The 24,889-nt window shown below is 37.7% G+C and overlaps 1 protein-coding gene across 2 annotated transcripts in view; it reads left to right on the forward strand.

Moving 5' to 3' along the window:
• The window catches only part of myo3b (myosin IIIB), a 266,663-nt gene that overhangs the window by 32,573 nt on the left and 209,201 nt on the right, over positions 1–24,889 (forward strand). For both annotated transcript variants that reach the window (XM_057851974.1, XM_057851973.1), the window contains 2 exons: positions 9,170–9,235; positions 18,508–18,663. In XM_057851974.1, coding sequence (XP_057707957.1) covers positions 9,170–9,235; positions 18,508–18,663 — 222 coding nt within the window. The remainder of the gene's footprint in view (positions 1–9,169; positions 9,236–18,507; positions 18,664–24,889) is intronic.

A 24,889-nucleotide genomic window follows, 5' to 3' on the forward strand; every position in this document is an offset into this window, starting at 1 on the left:
TTATTTTGTTCTTGCTCTAATCTTGAGCAACTTGAGCTGTGGCTGTGAGTATAGTCTATAAGTTATATTATTTAGTTTAATTTTATTTTATTTTTTTTAATTTATTGATTATTTATTTTAACAATATATTCATGTTCCAATTTGCAACTATGGCCTGAAAAAAAAAAAAAATCCTGTTCAATGGAAAAAAGTTTTTTTTTTAAAACCCATACATCTCAAAAATTTTTGGAGCCATAATTGCAATACCGTGATACCGTGATACCGTAAAACCGCGGTATTTTTGCTCACGGTTATCGTACCGTCAAAATATCATACCGGCACATGCCTAGTTGAATGTATATATCCGTCTTATCTTTCCATTCCAACAATAATTTACAGAAAAATATGGCATATTTTAGAGATGGTTTGAATTGCGATTAATTATGATAAATTCATTTTTAAGCTGTGATTAATTCGATTAAAAATTTTAATCGTTTTACAGCCCGAGTTAAATGTACACCCTATGCCTAATATATACATAACACAATAAAACAGAATTGTTGTGGAACTCAAAATGTTGACTGGACAGTTATGGACTATGCACATTAAATCATTAGTAACATCAAATATTACACAATACACCAAAGAATATCAGTAGCCGTGTCCTTAAGTCTTTCTGATAGTTTTCCCCTGACCTTTTTACTGCAATAATATAATGAAAACCTGAAATTAGGGCTTTTAGTTTTGGCCACCCCAAGATTTTAAGTGGCCCCATCTGGCCACCCCTATGAAAAAAATCTGGAGGCGCCACTGGTTTTTTTTTATACTGTTTGAGGCTAAACTCGGATATTTTAATTTAGTTTTCAATGCATTTATTGTTCTTATGAATTGAAAGTGCAATAGCGTACCGCACGTAACATGCCACCTTTGCTCATTAATATTCATGACGTTAACAACTGTTGCTAGGGGGGGTCAAACTTGTGTTTGTCCCTCATCCTAGATGCCTGTAAGTAGTGTACAAACAAGATGTTTACCGAGCTAAACCTACCAATTCTGTCCGAAAATGATGTCCCTGGTGCCAAATTCACTGGTAAAGATTTGGAAGAACATTTAAATGTTGCGCGCTTCTATGTTGACCCCCTTCTGGTTTACGATGGTCACGTCACTCAGCCTTGCGGTCTAAAAATAGCATTTGTGCGGTACGCTATTCTGCATAGTTTGAAAAAGCACTAAGGAATTTTGTTTAGTATGAGCATTTAATGCTCTATTGAAAGTGCAATCGTAGCAAGCCTTTGTTTTACATCTCCTAAAATGTATTCTGCAACACATTAAATGTTCCTAATCTGGTTACCCGATTATTCGAACTAACTAATTGATCGATTAATCAATTACTTAAATAATCGATAGCTGCAGCCCTACTTGCGATTAAATAATATGACGTTTAGAGCATTTACTAGCAAAAGAATTGAGGTTTGAAAAATACTAAATTGGAGCCTTTTGTAAATGTTTATTATTTTTACTGAGCTTGATATCCATAAGAACTGAAATGCCATCCAAATTTTTGTCCACTCAGTTTCATTGAAATCGGTACCTTTATTCAGAATTTTGCATACCACGAGAGGGAGCAGGACACATAAACAGATCATCATTCACACTCAAATTCAGTCTTAATGAACTAAAATGTCTTGTTTAGAATATGTGGGAAGAAACTCTTGCACTCTTAAACATTGACCAGAGGTGGGTGGAGTAGCCAAAAATTGTACTCAAGTAAGAGTAGCGTTACTTCAAAATAATATTACTCAAGTAAAAGTAATGAAAAGTAAAATGAGTAACATTGTGAGTAAATGCTTACAAATTTGATTTTTCTCAAAATGTCACTCAAGTAAAGGTAAAATGGTACATGTAACGCGTTACTACCCATCTCTGATATTGACGCCACATTAAAGAAAAACCTTTTTGAAACAGTCCTGTTATGTTTTGAAAAATGTTTGGAAGAAAAAGCCAACAACTCACTGATGTTTCTCGATGACCAAATGTGGATGAAAAATCTTTTCACAATATTGACTAATATGCTGCCTGCCTTATCAGCTGAATTATTTTCATCTGCAGCATCCATCGACATTAGTCCAATCATTCCTGCGTGAACCCATTGTTATCACATGACACTGTGATTAGGGTATCTAATAACATAGACTTTTGGCTTGACATTGTTATGATACCACGATGGGAATTTGTGTCCAGATGGAAGTGACTTTTAAGCCTAGAAGGCAATAAACATCCCGTCAGCTACATGAACTGCGGTCACCTTCGTGCGTGGTCTCTTTACGCTTCTGAAATATGAGCTACTTGAAGCACATTCACGCGTCTGTAGGCCGTGCTCAGACCCGGCTGCTCTATTACAGTGCTTGAGAAGACGCCTTTCCCTCGATTTCCCTTCTTTCCGCCTCTTTTTGATTAATTGAGTGTGCTGCAGTGTTAGTGACAGATGTGAGCTCATAATATCTGAGAGTGAAGGTAATGGAGCATGACAGAGGGTAAAGTTGTAAAATCATCAACTGCAAAATTAATTACAAATACAAATATGGCCTGTGATATTTAATATGCGCAAGGTTAATATCTCGAGTCAATTTTCTCTCCGGTGCGATGCCTCGCATTGTCCATGCAACATCAAACTGAGGGTGTGTGTGTGTGTGTGTGTGTGTGTATAATGCTGTGTAAAGGTTAGAGGCGAACGCAGGCCAAGGTTGTGTTTGTTGGGGCAGATCATGAAAGAAATTAGTCACTAACATGCATCCATCTAAGCAGGTGTCACAGTGAGTGAGTAAGGGAAAAGACGATTAAATGATAGGACTTGTCGTGACAAGATAAAGCAGCGCCAAGGAACTTTTATCATCTTTTCCGAGGCAGAATTTCTTATTTCTGAGATACATAAAAGTACAAAGTTGATGGCAACATTAAAAAAAAAGCAACAGTTAAATAACAAGCACAAGAGATACAACATTCTGTGGGATGTGAAGGATTATGAACGCTGCATACTGAGTACCGCACTAAAATATTTCTTTGGTCTCATTTTTGTCTTTTTGCGAGGCTTAGCGCCAGCCGTCAAGTGCCTTTGACACCTCTCTGATTTCGCCTCAATCCATAACGAGGAGCGACTTGACAGTACCAGCTCGGCCCAGTCCGTGATTTGAATAAGCCATTTGTGTTGACAATATGAGCTTCTACTCTCGCCAATAAGAAAATGGTAAAAATAAAAGTGCCTGAATTTTCTAGGCACAATAACCACGCTTGAGAGCCTTATCGGCAGTGTGCGCATTTTTATATTGACATATTCTTGTAACGTATGTGCATGTGTGGTACGACGTCAAGGCGAGAACATGTCTGCGGGCTCACATTAGAGGTTCTATTCAAGCAGTCACTTTGCCGGCTTTGATCTACACTTTGCAAAGGATTGGCTGCCTGAATTCTTCATGGTTCAGAGCTGTATAAAGTGAGAGGTTCTGTTGCTTAACATCAGCTCAACCTCCCAAAAATGAGTCACTATATCAGAAGAATATGCTTTCCTGTGGTTTGTTTAGGACCAATTAACTCTGACAGCTTTCTTAGAAATGACACACACAGGAAATGATGACTATTGTTTACTCATAGGCTGCCACTAACGGCAATAAAGGTCCGATCTATTTTGACAGGGAGGGCTGAACAGTTAAATGCTGCCATCCCTCCCAGTCATACTGGATTGATCTATCGCTGCTACTGAAAAATGATCTGTTACAAATCTGTTTCAAGCTTTAATTTGAGAAAGAAAAAAGTTGAATCATATTAATCTATATGATAGGTTAAACCAGTGCTGTTTTTGGCAGCCATTTTAATTTTCGTCTAAGTCTTTTGCACGAAAATACTTATTAGTCTTGGTCATATTTTAGTCATTTCAAAATGTGTTCGTCTTCGTCTAGGTTTAGTCAAGGAAAACTCAAATATCGCCTAGTTTTAGTCGACAATTCTCAAAATGTTTTTGTCTATAAACTTCAAAAGTTTTAGTCCATGAATAAATAAATAAATAAATAAATAAATAAAGGTTCCCAACAGTTTTGAATGAACATGACAGACATAACTATAGAGTCTACAAGGACATCGCCATTTTCATGGTGATAATCACTGTTGTTAATAACGGCATTATTTTCTTCAGTAGTGAGTAATCTAATTAATTACTTTTCTCATCTTGGCAACGCCGTTACCGTTACTGAGGCGGGAAAAGCGTGCGTTACTATGCGTTACGATGTTTGTTGACTGATGCGAGAAAGGTCTGGAAAAAGACGGACTCACGGAGATGAGAGAGCAGAGCAGGAGTGGGGAGGAGGCAAGGGAGTGTGACGCCGTTGCAGACGCGATGCTACTATGCTAGGTGGCTCCAATAATACCTGACTGTAGCCGATAGCCTACAAACTACGCCCACATGATATTTCGGTAGATATCGCATATATTCAGAACTAGATTCAAATGACAGACACGGCGGCATTAGCAACATATATAATAAAGAACTAGATGCGTTAGTAAACAGCCGCCATCTTAAAGCAGTAGACTTCTCATGAAGGCTCTGTTGTAGCGAACCTTCCTAGCGAACCTCTCAGTAACTTTTTATCTAAAATGCTCCTAAATCGGCAAAATTTAACTTAAATCTATCTTTAAATGATGAAACAGTTTTAAAACTTACACATGTCGAAAATAGACGGAAGGGAACTAATGCAATAACGGGAGCAATTTTAAAATCTTTAAAAGTTGATTCACAACATTAAATGACTTCCACAGCATAGCAAAGGTTATTATCTAGTTATCGCAATATCCGCAATACCCCTGTGTCCAGTTAAGTTTAGGGTAAAGAATTGGGCTAGGGCCAATTGTCCCAAAAACCCTTTAAACTTAAGATTGTGTGACCTTTTTTTTTTTTTTTTTAAAAAGAAAAAAAAAAACCATGAAAATTATCACCTGTTACTTTGTCAAGTAACTAATTACTCTTACATTCAGGTAACTGAGATACTAACGCAATTACTTTTTGGGAGAAGGAATTTGTAACTGTAATTAATTACTTTTTTAAAGAACAAACACTGGTGATAATACACACGCAGCAGGAAAACAGCACATTATTTGCAATTAATTAAATTCACCTGGACGCCACGAACTGTATGTAAAATGTTTTCCAAGAGTTTAAGAAGACACCGAGTCACCGCTAAATGCTAATGCTAATGCGAACGCTATGCTAACACTACAACTTAGTTTAGTGTGTGATTATCACTCAGCACAGACCTTTAAAGGCTAAAGCAACATGGCATAGCCCAGATAAGAAAAAAAAACTTACCAAGCAGCACCTGACACGTTTCACAAAAGGAGCCTGGAATAGGCACACGCTTAAGTGTGTGTGTGGTTCGGGGGAGGGGCACAGCACGGCACATGAGTTACACGACAAAACACTGCTGAATGCGATACAATACAATAACAAAATATCACAAATTGTGGATTTATGACGGAAACTATGGCGCTATTTTCATCTCGTTTTCGTGTCATCAGACAACAACTGGCGTCCATCTTATTATGTGCATCATTGTGACGTCATCGTCATGAAAAAATTGTTCGCTGAGGAAATATTTTCGTTATTGTCATCGTTGACAAAAACAACACTGAGTTAAACGTGACTCAGGACACTTTCACACCAGACCAAGAGGACCAGGGTCCGATTGGAGAGCTACCTGGCAACAACACAAGCAAATGACTTGTTGAAAAGGTTCAGTATTCACACTGCGCCAACCGAACTTTCTGAGTAGCATCACGTGTAAGAAAGGTGCACTCATTGATTGGACAAATTTAAAAGAGGAATTGCCTCCCTCCCGGGAAGGGAGGGAGTGTTAAGCGCACATAATGTAGCTTAAGCGCACCCTGCTCTGCTTGCATTCACAAGCGAAGTAGGGTGCGCTTCAAGCGGACCGAGACCGACGATTTTTAAACGGACCAGGGGTCGTTTGTTTGGCCCAAGTTCGAATGCGCGTTCACATTTACAAAATGAAGCGGACTATCTGAGAAAAAGAACTGGTCCGTTTAAAAGGAACCTCGGACTTAAAGACTTGTATGCTCTAATAAGCCACAATTGTTTTCTTTTACTAAAATATGTTATTATATAAATATGTTATGGTGGCTGAGTGGTTAGCACGTCTGCCTCACAGTTCTGAGATCAAGGGTTCAATCCCAGGCTTCAGCCTTCCTGTGTGGACTTTGCATGTTCTCCCTGTGCCTGCGTGGGTTTCCTCCCACATCCCAAAAACATGCATGGTAGGCTGATTGAACACTCTAAATTGTCCGTCGGTATGAGCATGTGCGTGAATGGTTGTATGTCTCCTTGTGCCCTGCATCTTTTGTATGTTTTGTCTGTATACATCTAAACAAAACAAGCTGAAAGTGTACGGTAGTACTTTGGGTGTCAAATTTGCCTCCTGTTGGATATTTTGCCGGTGTAGCACATTTTGGCAGAACACAGGTTTTGTCCTACTTTTGTCTCGTCTCATCCTATCTTTCCTGTTCATTTTGCTTTTGCCACTCGTTTTGTGAAGTATCTAAATAATGTTCCTCATGGGTTCAAATCATAAGTGGATTTTAAGTGGGGCCCCCCTCCCGGTGGCCGAAAAGTGTCATTGCATGTAATTGACTTTCCTATATGTATATATATATACATATACACACAGTGGGGAGAACAAGTATTTGATACACTGTCAATGTATATATATATATATATATATATATATATAAGTTGAATGAAATGAATATGAAAACTTATTTTTATAATGGGTCGAAATATTTTTCATTTACTGTGCATATAATTTAGAAAATGTGTATATAAGAGAAAAAAAAAATTTTTTTAATGATTTTTTTCTTTGATTGAAAATATATTTTTTTTTGATTGAAGCAACTTTTTGGGGGATTGAATGATTTAGACACAAATGTCCTAAACATAATATGACCCAAACACAAAAAGCAAAGAAAACTTTTTCAATGAAAAATTAAGTGTTCAAATGCAAATTTTTCAATCTCAAATATTTTTTTGCATTCAAAAACTATTTTCTATGATTGAAAATTTTCTTTTTTTGATTGAAGTGATTTTTCTTTTTGAAAAAAATTTTTTTTTAAGCAACTTATTTTTTGATTGAATAATAAAGAGCAAAATGTCCTAGCCAAAATGTGGCCCAAACACAAATCAACAATAATTCAATCAAAAAGTTGCTTCAATCAAAAAAAAAAACTTTACTTCAATCAAAAAAAAAAAAAAAAAAAAATTAATCAAAGAAAAATAGCTTTCACATGCATTTTTTTTTGAGTTTCAAATTAATTTTTGCATTCAAACACATTTTTTTTGATTGAAGTGACTTTTTTTTTGGTTGAAAATATATATTTTGATTGAAGCAACTTTTTTTTAATTGAAGCAACTTTTTTGGGAATGAAAAAGACACTTGAAGGCGAAGGACGCATTTTCTGCGTCCTATATGGTATACTGGGGTCGGGTTTCGGCTTCTCCCGTCAGCCCTTTTCTTTTCGGGTTGAATTAATTGTAAACACATATAAATGCTGTATGTTTGTTTGGATTTGTCATGCCTGAAGGGAAAATAAATAAATAAAAATAAAATAAAATAAAATAAAGAATCATAAAGACCCAAATCTACCTCGATATGGCTCCGCCCAGGGGATACAAATTTTGGACTGGGGTAACTACATTGGCATGACACCGGCAGGCGTACCAAATTCAATGGATGACGATCTTGGCGAAAAGTATTGCCTAAGCAGCCTGATTTAGAATTCCCCTCAAGAATCATGGGAAACAAAAACACTCATTGTCAACTTATTTTTTTAAATATTCTTGGAAGTTAATTTTATTGCTTACACTGCATTTTGGGGTCATAAACATATTGTGCCCCCCCTGCCCCACAAGTCAAACTCCGCCTATGGTTCAAATTGAAAGGGCTGAAAAGATGACATGTTTAGAGTCATACTCTGGAAGCCCGGCAGCGTAACCCAGTGACGTCACCGCCCTGCTACATCAGCAAGAATGGCGACCTACTAGTTAAACTAATTTTACAAATTGTATAAAAACGAAAACATCAAGAGTGGTTTTAATATCAAAATATTTTAACTCATAATAACGTGTGTCTTTTAAGAACTACAAGTCTTTCTATCCGTGGTTCCCCTTTAAAAAGGACCAAACAGTGCTGGTGTGAAAGCGCCCTATTATGAAACATATTCAGTCACTGCCAGCCTTCCCAGTTGAAATGGACTGATTGTCTATTGTTGTCAATGGTACTGAAATATGATTTGTTTCAAGCTTTGGTCTGATCTTACAAAAAAGTTCGATTACATGAATGTACAAATGGATTAATTGAGATTAATACTCAAAAATTAAGCATTATCATTCACGACCAGACCTCCCAGTTCTAATAGACTGTCTGTCGATTACTGTCAATCGTACAGAAGCATGTAACAAGCTTTGGTCTGAAGTTACAAAAAAACTTGAATCCCATGAATACACTGATAGATTAATTGCATTTAATTGCAGAATATGAAATATGATCATTCTCCTCCAACTCTCCCAGTTCAAATGGTCTGGTCGCCAATCCCCAATCAAAAGTGGCCTGGACGCATCTCGCTGTCACTGGCAGTAAATAAGATTGGAGCAACAATACAATTTTAGACTAATACTTAAGTTAATTGCTACTGGAAAAGAAATGAGATTGATAAAAACACACCCACGCATAGTACTGTAGTTTCCAGGTACGTGCTCTACCTAAATGATTGGTGCCCCGCCGTTATTCATAATCTAAAATCACCACTGTTACTGTCAAAGAGACCACGTGAAGAGTGCCGACCTCATTATAAATGGCCTCCATGAATGCTGCTGACAGAGGCGAGACTCGCTCCCATAACTTAGAGCTCCCAGTCACAGATGCTGCCTGCCAAGTACACACTGAGTCACTTACAAAGCTGGACAGCGACCAACTCTTTCCCAAAATGTCCCTCTGAGCTTGTGCCAGCCATCATTTGTCAGCTGACTGAAGATACTCTGCTTCTGTCATGTCATTGGAAGGCAGTTAGTCCCGTGTGACTCACCAAGAAGATGCGGATTGCTTTTAATTTGTCATCTTTTCTGATTTTCTTTCAGAAATCCCTCCCCTACGCTGCAAAATCCTGACCAGTGGTGCAGAAGTTTCTGCCATTTCATTGGCCAGTAAGTGTCATCGAGATTTACTGTCACTTCCCGCAGTGATCAATAGTTAGTCATAGCCTTGACCCGAGATTACATTCTGCCATCTGCCTCAGATTTGAAAGATTAAAGGTAATTACCATTAAACACAGTGCATCAATATACGTATAAGTCTGGCCCGGGGGCCAAATGTGGCCCGTGGTCAAATTTCATCCGGCCTCCAGCCTCTGTCATAAAATCAAGAACATCTGGCCCGCACAAAGACTTGATAAATTGGTCAGCAGTACTGCAACCAGCATATGAAGTAACTTACACACGAAATGCTGCTCCTCATTTACCCACTAAAAGGCAGCAGCACTTTAACCCTTTATTGCCAAATGTATCAATCACATTTGATACACCTAAAATTTCATGATTTTCAGACTAATTTAGAATTTTGACATTTCTTTTTGGAAAAAAAAAAAAAAAGATGGATGCAAGTCAACACATGCATCTGCAGGTTCCATAAGAAAAAAAACTGATTTAACATGGGTTATAGATATTAGAGCGCTTATTACACATATTCATTTTGACTTTTCTTTTCACAAATTTGAAAAAAAGATTTCATTAGGACCTTATTTTTCAAATTTTGGGATTCTCTGATAATTGCTTCATGTTGCAGGTATTTAAGGGCTAAGCAACATTACTCCGTGTGACCCTCTACTTCCAATTTTCTAAAATGGCGACAATCAACAAAAAAAAGTTGACTGTGACGGCCGACGCTTCAAGGATAGGTGGAAATTGGACTATTTCTTCACTAAAATACGCAACAACTGTGTCTTGCCTCATTTGCAAAGAGACAGTCGCTGTTTTTAAAGATTTCAATGTGAGGCGATATTACCAAACAAGACACGCTGACATGTACGACAACATTACAGGGAAGATACGCAGCGAGAAATTAAAGCAACTTGAAGCTAGTTTAATTTCACAGCAGTAGTATTTCGCAAGAGCCCGAGAGTCGAAAGAGAACGCCGCAAAGGCTAGTTGCGAGATTGTTGAAATTATTCATTAAAAAAAATAATAAAGCAAATGTGACACACTGAATGGCTTGCTAAATTTTGCTTAAATATATTGTTCTACATAAAGGACGTCAGCCAAGGTCGGCCTCCCACATTTTTACCACGCCAAATCTGGCCCCCTTTGCAAAATGTTTGGACAGCCCTGCTATACAGCAATAGAGAGTTGTTGTTTGTCCCATGTGAAATTTAATGTCTTACTGAGTAAATACAGAACATCAATGTTTGCAACTTGCACTTTACTTAAAAACATCAAAAGCACTCAATGAGTTACCACATCAATTAATCAGACAAAATGTTTGAAAATGGCTGGCAATATGGGATTAGGGGCTCTGAAAAAAAACTGGCATTGAATGAATTGCGCCAGCAACTGATTACTGTAATTTTCGGACAATAAGGTGCACCTGAGTATAAGTCGCCACCCACCAAATTTGACACAAAAACGACATTTGTTCATAGATAAGCCACACTGGACAATAAACAGCAGCTTTCCTCACTGTGTTATGGGATATTTACACCAAAGATAACAGGTAACACTTTATTTGACAGCGGCAGCATAAGACTGTCATCAGACCAATTGAACCGCCATGAAGCTTTGAACCAATTGGCTGTGTAGCCCCTATCTATATCCTTCTGTATGTAAAACGATAGGAGCTGTGTTGTAGGTTCGGTTTACTAGTTTAGATACGATGACCAAACATCAGGTTTAGGCATTTGGTATCCTTTTTGTGTATATTTATACCGGTATATTTTTTTTTAAAAAAAAGAACAATACAATGAAATTATTTTAACATTTAACAACAATGAACTGGTAATAAAAAACACAACTTTAAAACAACAACAAAAAAATTACTTGTGCTGGGTCTCAGTCAATTGTTTTGTGAAAGTCTAAATCCTCTAATATTACGGTAGTTGCAATGGCAACTAATTCAATGTCTTAAGGTTTTACTATTGCAATAGTTTTTTTCCCCCAATGTTCGTTTGAGTGCACTCTTTGGGGAAAAAAATGTAAAGTGGGGCAATTAAGTATTTAGTCAACCACCAATTGTGCAAGTTCTCCTACTTGAAAAGATTAGAGAGGCCTGTAATTGTCAACATGGGTTAACCTCAACCATGAGAGAAAGAATGTGGAAAAAAAAACAGAAAATTACATTTTTTGATTTTTAAAGAATTTCCAAATTAGAGTGGAAAATAAGTATTTGGTCACCTACAAACAAGCAAGATTTCTGGCTGTCAAAGAAATCTAACTTCTCCTAACGAGGTATTAATGGCACCTGTTTTAACTCATTATCGGTATAAAAGACACCTGTCCATAACTTCAGTCAGTCACACTCCAAACTCCACTATGGCCAAAACCAAAGAGCTGTCGAAGGACACCAGAGACAAAATTGTAGACCTGCACCAGGCTGGGAATAGGTAAAACGCTTGGTGTAAAGAAACCAACTGTGGGAGCAATTATTAGAAAATGGAAGACATACAAGACCACTGATAATCCCCCTCGATCTGAGGGTCCATGCAAGATCTCACCCCGTGGCGTCAAAATGACACCAAGAACGGTGAGCAAAAATCCCAGAACCACACGGGGGGACCTAGTGAATGACCTACAGAGATCTGGGACCACAGTAACAAAGGCTACTATCAATGCGCCGCCAGGGACTCAAATCCTGCACTGCCAGACGTGTCCCCCTGCTGAAGCCAGTACACGTCCAGGCCCGTCTGCGGTTCGCTAGAGAGTATTTGGATGATCCAGAAGAGGACTGGGAGAATGTGTTATGGTCAGATGAAACCAAAATAGAACTTTTTGGTAGAAACACAGGTTCTCGTGTTTAGAGGAGAAAGAACACTGAATTGCATCCGAAGAACACCATACCCACTGTGAAGCATGGGGATGGAAACATCATGCTTTGGGGCTGTTTTTCTACATCGGGACCAGGACGACTGATCTGTGTAAAGGAAAGAATGAATGGGGCCATGTATCGAGATATTTTGAGTGAAAATCTCCTTCCATCAGCAACGGCATTGAAGATGAGACGTGGCTGGGTCTTTCAGCATGACAATGATCCCAAACACACAGCCAGGGTAACAAAGGAGTGGCTTCGTAAGAAGCATTTCAAGGTCCTGGAGTGGCCTAGCCAGTCTCCAGATCTCAACCCCATAGAAAATCTGTGGAGGGAATTGAAAGTCTGTGTTGCCCAACGACAGCCCCAAAACATCACTGCTCTAGAGGAGATCTGCATGGAGGAATAGGCCAAAATAACAGCAACAGTGTGTGAAAAGCTTGTGAAGAGTTCCAGAAAACGTTTGGCCTCCGTTATTGCCAACAAAGGGTACATTACAAAGTATTGAGATGTACTTTTGGTATTGACCAAATACTTATTTTCCACCATGATTTGCAAATAAATTCTTTAAAAATCAAACAATGTGATTTTGTGTGTTTTTTTTTTTTCCACATTCTGTCTCTCATGGTTGAGGTTTACCGATGTTGACAATTACAGGCCTCTCTAATATTTTCAAGTGGGAGAACTTGCACAATTAGTGGTTGACTAAATACTCATTTGCCCCGCTGTATCAGTCTGATGACTGACACAATCCTACTAGACAGACAGTCCGTCTGTTATTCAAAAATTTTCGATGTTCTTGATTCTTCAAATCACTCTGGGTAGCTCGCCATCGTTGAATCCTCTCTAATGATCTTTCTTTTTTTTCCCAATCAGAAAAAAAAACCCTGTATTTAACACAGGTCTTGGGTTACTTTACCATTTCATTGTTGTACAACTTTTTCAACAATACTGAGTGTAAACACTCAATAATTAAACTTCTATTTATTCACAACGTTTTTGTATGCAAGAAATGATACATTTTTTACACAAAAATGTTAATTACGCTTTCAAAAGCGTTTTGAATGCAATACTGTAAATGATACGTTTTCCATAACACAAAAACATAAATTACATTTCTTTTCCTTTCAAATGGAAAATATATATTGTACCATTTTAAACAGCAGTACATTCGAAGAAAAATATCTCACTGAATAGTCTTAACTGACGATGCCTGGTCCTCTTCGTCTCATACAAGGCTTTTGGCCTGTAGAAATAAGGTCCTAGCAGTTAGCCATAAATGTAAATTTAGCATTGGTGAATTGTGTTTCCACATCTTACCGAGTGGTCTCTGCTCAATATTTTCACCACGCGACTGTCTGAATTCGCACTAAGCAACAGACACTACACAGCTGCAGTTGACGCATCTGTCAATTTGCTTTTCTTTATCTTTTTATTTTTTTTCTGGAATGAACAAAACTTTGTCCCCTCAGTTGGAAATGTTAACGTTCAAAATGGAAGTGCGCAAGCTGTGAGTCCCTGACTAACAATTACTTTTCAAATGTCGCTCATGCCCTCTAGTGTTGTTATTGGGTATTACGCTTCTACATTTTTTTCTCTGGGCTACAAATGCAAGCTTCATTGCTTCAAGAAGCTTCATTTGGCCATCACTGCTCCCTTGGAGGAGACAGTCAACCTCTGCTGCCACCTGCTGTAAACACTGTTGTCATCCAACATGCCTCGTAGCATGCATTGCAGCAATACAGATATAAAAAACAATTAAAATTCATGTTCTGTGCTAATTATTTCTTCAGTTACTGTTCCAGTTGTTTCATTACATGCTAGTTAGTGTATTCGGTAACACTTTATTTGACAGTGACTGCCATAAGACCATTACATGACACTGCCATGAGCATTAATGAATGCTCATGGCAGATGTCATTTTGTGTCATTTGGCAAATTATCTCACTTTGAATGGTTGTAAAAGATCGGAGTTGGACATAAATTGAGTCAGTGACGTAATTTGCCAAATGACACGTAATGACGTCGGTCATGAGCATTCATTAATGCCCATGATCGTGTCATGTCATAATTATGACGGTCTTATGGCAGTCTTATGACGCCGCTGTCAAATAAAGTGCTACCTATTAACCCAGTAAATCAACAAATAAGCCGTGCTGGAGTATAAGCCGAAAGATTCAAAATGATGTAAAAAAAGTAGCATCTTATAGTTTGAAAATTACGGTAAGTACTAATGATGGAAGTCTGAAGCACAATCATATGTGAAATTATAAAACAAAAATTGGACAGTGAAAAAGCTCACACTCTTGTCTCAAGGCACCAAACAATTTTTATCCGCTTCTAATCTTGCATTGAGTGATTGTTTTGGGGATCTGCATTACACCAATTAATTATTATTATTTTTAATTCCAGAGGAATTGATTGTTGATAAATCATATCATGAAACAAATTATTGTGCAACCAGCTGAGGTGATAGTGATTCGGTCTGTTGGATTCCTACTTTACATTTCGATTGTAGCACGTCAGCATTATACTGCTCAAAATACATCATTAGTTCATCTACTGTATTTATTATGTACAGGAAAACACTTTTTACGTTTTTACCGTTTTATATTTTGCATTGCACAAAATTATATTTTTAATCCCTCGCTGATTAAACGACGATGTGTGTACAAACACAGAAAGATGTGAAACTGATATTTTCCAGGCAGATTGTATCAAGCCTTGTGGCTTTGTGTTCATTGACTTTTCATTTGTGTAAATCTGCCACAGGGTAACAAAGTCATTCAAGTGAGTTATCAGCTCGATCAGAGGCCAATAAATAACTTTCCATTTCTTCACTATTGGCGCTGCCTTGTACAGGCTGCCCTAAATATATAACAGTAATGTATACGTCACTAGTGTGTGTGTTCGAACCTGCATGAGGGAATAAGAGTTTATGTGATTGTTTTTGATGATGTGCAGATGCTAACTTATACATGCTAAAGCCTAATTGTTTGTGTTGATTGTTATTGCTGTATCAGCTGCTATTTATATATACAAATTTTGAATTGCTGTTATTAAGGATGAAACTGATTTAATTTTAAAAATTTTAGTTTCAGTCTGCAAGTGTTGATGTCACGAGCAGCTAAATAAAGTGAGCAAACCGTTTAGACGTTTGACATCGTCATTCCGGAGTTGAGCTCGCTGTCTAGCTAGTCTTAGCTCCAACGTCTTAGTGAGGACGGTACGATGACGTATAATACATGTTTATTGATAGTTATCTTGAGGTTTGGGGGTTAGTTAGGGGTACTTAAAGGGTTAACTCCGATTTATGTGGCGTTTCAGGTTACATCGCCAGCATAGGAACGGAAGATGTTCGTAACCTGGGGACTACCTGTATGCTGAAATTCTACAATTTCATGAATTGATTTCAACATATTAAGTATTGACCTCTTAGCTAATGCAGAGGCACTGTTTTAGCGCTAGCTTCATCTAGTGTTAAAGCTGGGAAGTGCAACAGAATGCAGGCAGAATTTAAGCTTCTTGTGTGGTCCATAGTCAAAGATATTTTCATAATTTGCTGCTGGCCGATAAAAACTAGACAACGGGCTGTAGCCTGGACACCCTTGCCTTAGAGTTTTTGATACTCTTCACACATTGCTGTGTCATTGCTTTCTACAGTAGTAGTCAATGGATTGTGTTATTTTACCTCAGCATTCATCTAATCAAACAAACAAGCTCAACAGATTTCTATACAGAGAAGCCGGACAATGTTATCAAGTGGTGCAGGCCGTTTGCGCGCCCTATCTTGCATATAAGTGTGTGTTTGCGAGGTGTGTGTAGTTACAGTGCGTGTGTAGGCTGTTTTTTCCCAGGAAGATAAATCCATCACCTGTGTCTACACTTGTGCAGCCACAGAGCTGACTCGTGTGACAAAGTGGCTCGCTGTTTGCAACTCCACCAGCGCCGCTGCGCTAATAGCGGCAAACCTCCGCTGCTTAATGTCCTGACACTAATGAATTCAAGGAATTAACTTGGAGAGGAGAAAACAAAGATTAGCTGTTTTGAATTAGATGGTTGTTTTCCTGCTATCTTGTGACTGCTCGCTGTTGTTTGAGTGTTTAGCTGCACAGGTAAATGAGCAATACGAAGGTTGATTTGTTCTCTTAACAATCAGTAAATAAGTACTACTCTAAGTGTTGCTAATACTGTAGTAGCGCCAGTGCTAATTTTACTCGTTTTTGATTGTTTAATCATCATATTTCACAATCTTTATTAAAGGGATCCACGGATAGAAAGGCTTGTAGCTCTTAAAAGATAAACATTATTATGAGTTAAAATAATTTGATTTTGAAACCCCTCTTTGATGTTTTCGTTTTTATCCGATTTGGAAAATTAGTTCAACTTGTAGGTCGCCATTGTTGTTGACGTCGCAGCGCGGTGGCGTCACATGGGTACGCTGCCGGGCTTCCAGAGTATGACTCTGGCAACATAAACATGTTATCTTTTCAGGCCTTTCAATTTGAAACCGAGAGGAACATTAATGAGCATGACAACACTTTCTATATTTCACAAACGAGCAGCAAAAGCAAAATGAACAGGAAAGACGGGATGAGACAAGACGAGAGTAGGACAAAACCTGTGTTCTGCCAAAATGTGCTACACCAGCGGAATGTCCTACAATAGGCGAATTTGACAACCAAAGTACTACTGTGCGCTTTCAGCTTGTTTTGTTGAGATGCATACAGACAGAACATACTAAAGATGCCTAAAGAAAATACTTTAACGTAGTAATATCAAATAAGGGTAGTCTAAATATGCTACGTGACTAATGTGGTCAACAAATCAACAATTTGCTTTAAAGCTACCATAAGAAAACACAATGCTTCAAAGTATGAGATGGAAACACATGCAAAAAGTATTTAGAGGCAATGAATAGCTAATAAAATACTTAATAAAAAAACAAATTGTCAGTACTCGTCTCTTTTAACCAATGTGCGTATGTGTTGGACGTCTAACCGCGTAGAAGGAATTGGAGTTGGGCTGCAGCCATCGATTATTTTAGTAATTGATTAATCTATAAACCAGTTAGTTAAAATTATTGAGTAATCGGATTACGAACACAAAAAATTAAAATACCTGATCTTTGCCTCAAACAGTATAAAAAAATCAATAAATGAGGATCTAAGTACAACAAAAGAACAATTGGCTAACTTGCATAGCAAAAGTCCACTAGCTTAAATGCTATAAAATGCTTTTTTTTTTTTTTTTTTTTTACAATGGTCTTAACAAATCGTTCAAACACATACTCCCACAAAAAACAGCTAAATATAACTATAAATTAAATTACGAATGCATTTAGCGAAAAGACCAAAAACTTATGTTGGTCTTAACAGGGAGCGGCTGGATTCAGCGATGTACAATGATTTATGTCATATTCACCGTTGCCACTAGTGGGCAGTGTATCTACCCAAATCAAAAGAAAAAAATAAAAACACTTTTAAAACAAACCATTACAAAGCCACTTTAATTAAACGAATACTCAAAGCAACAAAATTTAATTCGAAGCTTCTGTCATATCGAATTACTCGAGTTAATCGGTTAATCGTTGCAGCACTGAACTGGAGTAATGTTCGTGTTCGTCTAGTGACAGTGACTATCTATGTTATCACCCCAAGCTGCCATTGCGCGCATAAAACATGGCACCCTCCGTATAGGTGAAAACATGTACTCAATATTATAGATTTTTAAATTAATGGCAATATTTTATGTGTTCCTAATAATAACAATAACATATTTTAGCAAAAGGGCCTATAGAGCCTCTAAATATTTAAATCTGAGGTTCCTTTTAAGACATAGCACCTATTTTACATTCATTAAAAGTTGCAAAACCCACGTTTTGCCTTCATATTGATTTCACAAGCTTTTGGCCATGCAGCTGCATAACAATAGCACATTTGTGCATTTGTATTCGTCACAGTGGCTTCACAAAGTAGCATGTGCATGGACCAAAACATTTCTACTCTTCCTTTGCGTTCTCATTTTTATTGTAGTTCTCTGATATTGAATGTAATATAATGAAGGGTTTTGAGGCATAATGTGTCCTCTATGTGCACATGTACTTTATGAGCTGTAAACAAATGCTCAGGCAAACACTGGACATTACAGATAGCAAGTGCCGCCAGGCCCTGGCAGTGCTTGTTTGGACTCCGGGGCCATGGTGACAGCGGCCATGTGGCTCTCTCTGACCAGATTAGCCACTCACACTTTTAAGACGCTCACCCTCAGCTGTTAAAGTCGGTACAAGCGACAACAAATCTGTTGCTTAGCCGCAATGTTCAGGTGCCTGCTCATCACCGCTGATCTTGTTCTGCACAGTCACTACATGGAGGTAACAATGTCATGTTTTTCTGATCCGCAGGTGTCTGATAAAGGATTTTGAGGCGCGTCCGTCGGTGACGCACCTCCTGGAGCATCCCTTCATCAAGCAGGCCCACGGCAAAGATGTGGCCCTACGACAACAGTTGGCAGCTCTTATCAAAGAGCAGCAAGAACTCGGCTGTGCAGCCAAAACTAAGTAAGTCTATTTGATTTGCATCAACTATATATTTATAGTCATACAAAAACAATCATGACAAAGATGCTGCGCCACAAAACTCCCTGGTGATCAATCTTTGCTCCAGTAGGGGGCAGGCTCTCATCTTTTTTTGTATGTAGATAATGAGAAGCCACTTTCATGACACCAGTGGGTGTGTGTGTGTGTGCTTAAAAAGAAGTTAGGGAAGTGTGACTAATTCACTGGCAGTGATTGTTGCTGACTAACCACACTTTTATAAATAAACTCAAGCAAATGAACTTGACAGTCATTTGCACACAAAAAAATTAATCCACCTGAGTATGTCATCTCATTTATATCAATTTTGGCTTAATATAGGCACATGTTTAGTATCTAGTTAATGGTGTGTAAAAATTTAACAGAGGATTGTTGACATTGTATCATTGACATCATTGCCAAATAGCTTTGGCACACTTGCTTAAGTAATGAGATATAATGGTTGAATTAATATCAAATGATTTTATGAATATGATAATTAAGTTGACTTGCTTGTTTTATTGTTGTTGGTAATTACAGTGCGTTAAGAAGTGTGTTATGAACACCCCCCCACCCTTCCCAAAAAAGGAGCAGATATCAGTAACAGGGTAACATTGATTGTTTAAAACACATGCCATTGTCTCTTCTCAAATAAATATGAAATATATACATATACACACACACATATATATATATATAATAGAGAGAGAGAGAGAGAGAGAGAGAGAGAGAGATTAGGGCTGTCAAACGATTAAACTTTTTAATCGAGTTCATCACAGCTTAAAAATTAATTAATCGTAATTAATCGCAATTCAAAGCATCTATAAAATATGCCATATTTTTCTGTAAATTATTGTTGGAATGGAAAGATAAGAGACAAGACGGATATATACATTCAACATACTGTACATAAGTACTGTATTTGCTTATTATAACAATAAATCAACAAGATGACATTAATATTATTAACATTCTGTTGAAGCGATCCATGGATAGAAAGACTTGTAGTTCTTAAAAGATAAATGTTAGTACAAGTTATAGAAATGTTATATTAAAACCACTCTTAATGTTTTCGTTTTAATAAAATTTGTAAAATTTTCAATCAAAAAATAAACTAGTTGCTCGCCATTGTTGATATCAATAATTACGCAATGTTCATGGTGCTGCAACCCATAAAATCAGTCGCACCCAAGTGCCAGCAGAGGGCGACAAAACACCAAAAAACATGACACTGTGCTATCATTTTAATCTGTTTGAGCGGGGCATATGCGTTAAATGCGTCAAATATTTTAACGTGATTAATTAAAAAAAATAATTACCGCCCGTTAATGCGATATTTTTGACAGCCCTAATAGATATGTGTATATATGTATATGTATATATAGATATTTATATATTTTTTACTGAGTGTAAATTAATATTCACGTGTTTTATGAAGTGCTGCAACGATTAATCGATTAAGTCGAGTAATTTGATTAGAAAAATGCTTCGAATTAAACTTTGCTGCTTCGAGTATTCGTTTAAATAAAGTGGCGTTGTAATGGTTTGTTTTAAAAGTATTTGCATTTATTTCCTTTGATTTGGTTGGATACACTGCCTTCTAGTGGCAACAGTGAATATGACATAGATCATTGTACATGGCTGAATCCAGATGCTCCCTCTTAAGACCAACATAATTTTTGTGTGAGCTAATGCATGCGTAATTTGGTTTATAGGTAGGCCTATATTTAGCTATTTATTTAGTTTTCTGTGGGAATATGTGTTTGAATTATTTATTGAGAGATTTATTTAAAAAATGCTAGCGTTTTATAGCATTTAAGCTAGTGGACTTTTTCTATGCAAGTTCGCCAGTTGTTCTTTTGTTGTACTTAGATCTTCATTTATAATTTTTTTTATAGCATTTGAGGCCAACATAAGGTATTTTAATTTTTAATGTTGCTAATCCGATTACTCGATTATTTGAACTGGTTCATAAATTAATCGACTACTAAAATAATCGATAGCTGCAGCCCTAGTTTTATCTAATGTAGAAAATAAACGCATATTCATTGGCACCAAAAGGCTACAACATTAGGGATTTCATTACATTGTACAATCTTATTCAAGTCTTTACTGCCTTTTAAAAAGCTAACATTCACTTTAAGTCTAATTACATCTCAACTGCACCACATTACTACTACAATAATAGTAATAAAGACTAAGGAATGATTGCCTAACTGGTAATGAAAACTAAGCCTAGAAAAGATGGCTTTTTTATATAATGAATAATTGCATTATTCATGTGAGTGTACGCGACAGCACGAAAAACACTCAAGACGGCCATCTGTCTTTCACTTCAGAAGTCCTGATCGTTGCACTGCTTCCCGTTCTTAAAGGAGTTCACCAAGCCTGCCCTTGACTCAGTGTTTTGATGTCATGCCAGTTCTGTTTACTCCCGAGAGCACTGCAACCGCAACCGCCGCCTGAGCCTGATCCCGAATTCCTGTCCTCAGTGAAAGTGGATAATGGGATTAGCAGCTTGTCGGGCGAGAACTGGGCTCGCCCGCTTTAGTCTCTCGTGCCGTTGATCGGGTGCACAATGGATCCAGATAAGGAGAATAAAGACATAGAGAAGTTTATAGTAGGTGCTGTAGGTGCAAAATTGGGATCTACTTCAAAGCGGTGTCAGTGAATTTTCACTCGATTCAGAATGTGGAAGAAATGTACGGGCAGAGGAGGAGGCGACTCATGACCTCAAGCTTGAATATATAGAAAAGATCAAGTAATTCCTGGTATGTTAGAATATAATCTATTATGTATTCTAATGGAATATACATACCCTTGTCTTGTGACAATTTTTTGAAAATCTTCACTCAGGTTTGCAACATTTACAATTAACTAGAAAACTCTCATGATTAGGTACTCAGGGAATCTAATGAGATTTATTAGAAGAGGTTTCACAGTAACTCATTGACGGCGATAGAGGTTCAATCCATATGAAATCCCAGATCAAATGAGGCATGATTATTCACTGCCAACCCTCCCGGTATATTCTGTGTTGCCCCTTATTTTTTTTTGTCATGAACTCATTGCCTGTCGTTGACAGTAGAGATGCACTGAAAATTAGTGGCGGAAAATTTTTAGCCGAAATGTGACAAAAATGCGGTTTCAGTTTTTTGGCAACGCTTTGTTTTTACCGTAATAACATTCCCAAAACCAGATGTTGTGTTGGCTCAAGCAAATAGCTAGGTAGTGTGCATTTCTCTTGCTACTAGAAGCAACATGACCAGTGACCGAGGGTGTGTTGGCACAGCATGGCTATTCACTATTACTATTACCAGAGATGGGTAGTAAAGCGTTACATACACTCCGTTACATTTACTTGAGTAACCTTTTGAAGAAAAATGCACTTCTAATAGTGGTTTTACTAAGCCATACTTTTTACCTTTACTTGAGTAGATTTGTGAAGAAAAAACGCTACTCTTACTTCGCTACCTTGGGCTACATAAGTCTGTAAATTTTTCCTCTTTATACTACACATTAGATTTATTATTTTATTGCCAGCAATGCCAAGAGTAGCACTACCAATTTCATCAATGAGACATCGCAACACTAATCACATGACTCTATTACACCAATTAAACTCAAGCATGCCGTTATAACTCACACTAGCCTGTTCAATCACGTGGCGTCTTTAAAAAATGAAGTATTTGACATAGAGCGCTGCCCTCAACATGACTCGAAAATGCGGATTTAAACCTCTCTTTTTATTTGGCGCCGATTGACCACGGAAAACCGGAGATATGATCCCTTTAATTTCATAATATGAACTATGAAATAACTATTCACTATTCAAACTAGGAAAGGTTTTCTCCACTAGAGGGTACTTATGCTCCTCGGACAAATAATACTTTATTTGTGTCTTTTTTTTTTTTTTTTTTTTCTCTCGCCACAATTCAATGATTTTTTTTTTTTTTAATGTATTTCTTTGGCTTAATGCTGTTGTGTAATGGGTTATTGCATAGTATCATTATAAAACAGTTCATATAGATAGGTTTGTGCTGAGAGAAAAAAATACCAAATCAAACAAAAAATTAAGCATTTACTCACAATGTTACTCATTACTTGAGTATTCTTTTTTTACTTGTACTTGAGTATATTTTTTGGATGACTACTTTTACTTGAGTAATATTATTTTGAAGTAACACGACTCTTACGTGAGTAAAATTTCTGGCTACTCTACCCACCTCTGACTATTACTCGTCATCTTCCAAGCAAATAAGTTGAGCGAACACAGAGTGAAAACAACAAAAACTAAACTATTGGAATCTGTCAGTGCCTGTTTGACGATGGTCTGTACTTTGGAGCATGTGTATTTCATAATGACTTCACTTGACCCGCATAATAAAGAGCATTAGTTGGATGTTGGAATAAAGGACGCAGCCTGACCAGATAGGGACAGTGCTGCGGTTCATGTTCTCGATAAGCAGAGGAACAGATATCAGCAGGGGCGGACTGGGACTAAAAAGCAGCCCTGGACTTTGACTCAGCCCAGCCCACAAGAATCGCTGTACGAAGGGAAACACAGACCCTCTAGGGGGGTCCAGGGGCATGCCCCCCCGGAGATTTTTTTTTTTTTTTTTTTTTTTTTTTTTACATTTTATTCTAAAATGCATCCATTTTGTGCACTTTGAGAGAAAAACGAAGCAGCTATGAAGAACTACACATTGCATTATTATACATTTTAACTTGAATACTCATTGAGAAATTAATAGCGCAGTCCAGGTCTCAATGTCGAACCAGAAAAGGCAGGAGACTGCCTGAAGCACAAAGAAAACATGGTATGATTTATGATAAATCACAATGAAAAGAGGCTGTAATTATACATTTTAACTTCAATACTCACTGAGAAATGAACAGAACACTCCTTGCCACTCCTTACCTTGCTCAGGATCTCTATGTAGAACCAGAAAAAGGCAGGAGACTATATTTCTTCTGAATTAATATTGCTGCTGCGTGTGCATACGTTGTTTTACAGCTAAAATATTTTTCTTAGGAGAGGGATAGTAGGACTAGCATACTGTAACTTGAGACGATTGCAAACGGGGACATTGACTAGCTGGCACTTACCCTTTAATTGCCATTTACTTCATTTAAAATGTAGCTACCTGGTGGATAACAATTGCCAATATACCTAGCAAGTAACCCTCTTCCTCCCTACTTACTTGCCCTGCGCTTGTCTGGGGAACTTCCACCAGCTCATCATTACCCTCTCCCTTGTCTGTTGTCTCTCCTTGCACCGGCTGCAGGTGAGAGCGGCTGCCGCTCCCACTCTGACCATCGCCGAGGGCTGGGCTGTTGCTAGCCGGTGTGGCCGTTGCAACCAGACTGCTGCTTGCGAACATGTGTGTCAACTTGTGACATTTCGATGCTTCGCTCTCGAGTTTCTTCAGTTTTTTTGTAAGGGTGTAACGGTACATGTTTTTGTATTGAACTGTTTCGGTTCGGAACAGAGGCATACTGAATGAGTATCTGACGTAATGTAACCCTTACTTTTCGAGGCTGTGAGTCAATTGGGTTACAGTTTCTTTATGTAGATTATATTTACTTCTCTACTATAATGAGGACCAACACGGTAGGACAGTATATAACCCAGAAACGTCAACGGCCCGACAACGTGGCCACCGCAACGCAGTGAAACGCGGGCGCTAAAGTCAATCAGCCAATGCACACTAGTCGCAGTGCGGCCGCGTGTTAGACGTGGCTCAACACGACGCACGCGAAAAGAACGGCAGAGTTTATTATTTGACGCGAGACGCTACCCTCCTGCGTCAATACTACTAGCTAGGATTAGGCAGACCGGAAGTCACTCGTGTAAAGATATGGTGGATCCGTTCGATTTTCAAAACAATATGTAATCGTAACCCACTTTTTGAGTCCATCAGATCTCTTGAGTGGTAGATCGGGGCACAGTTGACTTGTCTTTGTTGATTTACTGCTATCTTCTCTGCTATAATAATAACCAACACGGCCCCGTGTTCAATACAAAACCCTCCTACCACAACAAAACAAGTCGAAACTAATATTCACATAGGAACTAAAGTTATACAACATAAAATGTACAATATAAATAAATACTAAATCACATTTGTGAAATATAAACACATAATAAAATAAATAATAGCCCATTTAAATAAAATAAATTGAAATGAGCTAAAACACCTGTAATTAA

Source organism: Corythoichthys intestinalis, chromosome 12, assembly GCF_030265065.1.
Source record: "Corythoichthys intestinalis isolate RoL2023-P3 chromosome 12, ASM3026506v1, whole genome shotgun sequence".
Lineage (NCBI taxonomy): Eukaryota > Metazoa > Chordata > Actinopteri > Syngnathiformes > Syngnathidae > Corythoichthys > Corythoichthys intestinalis.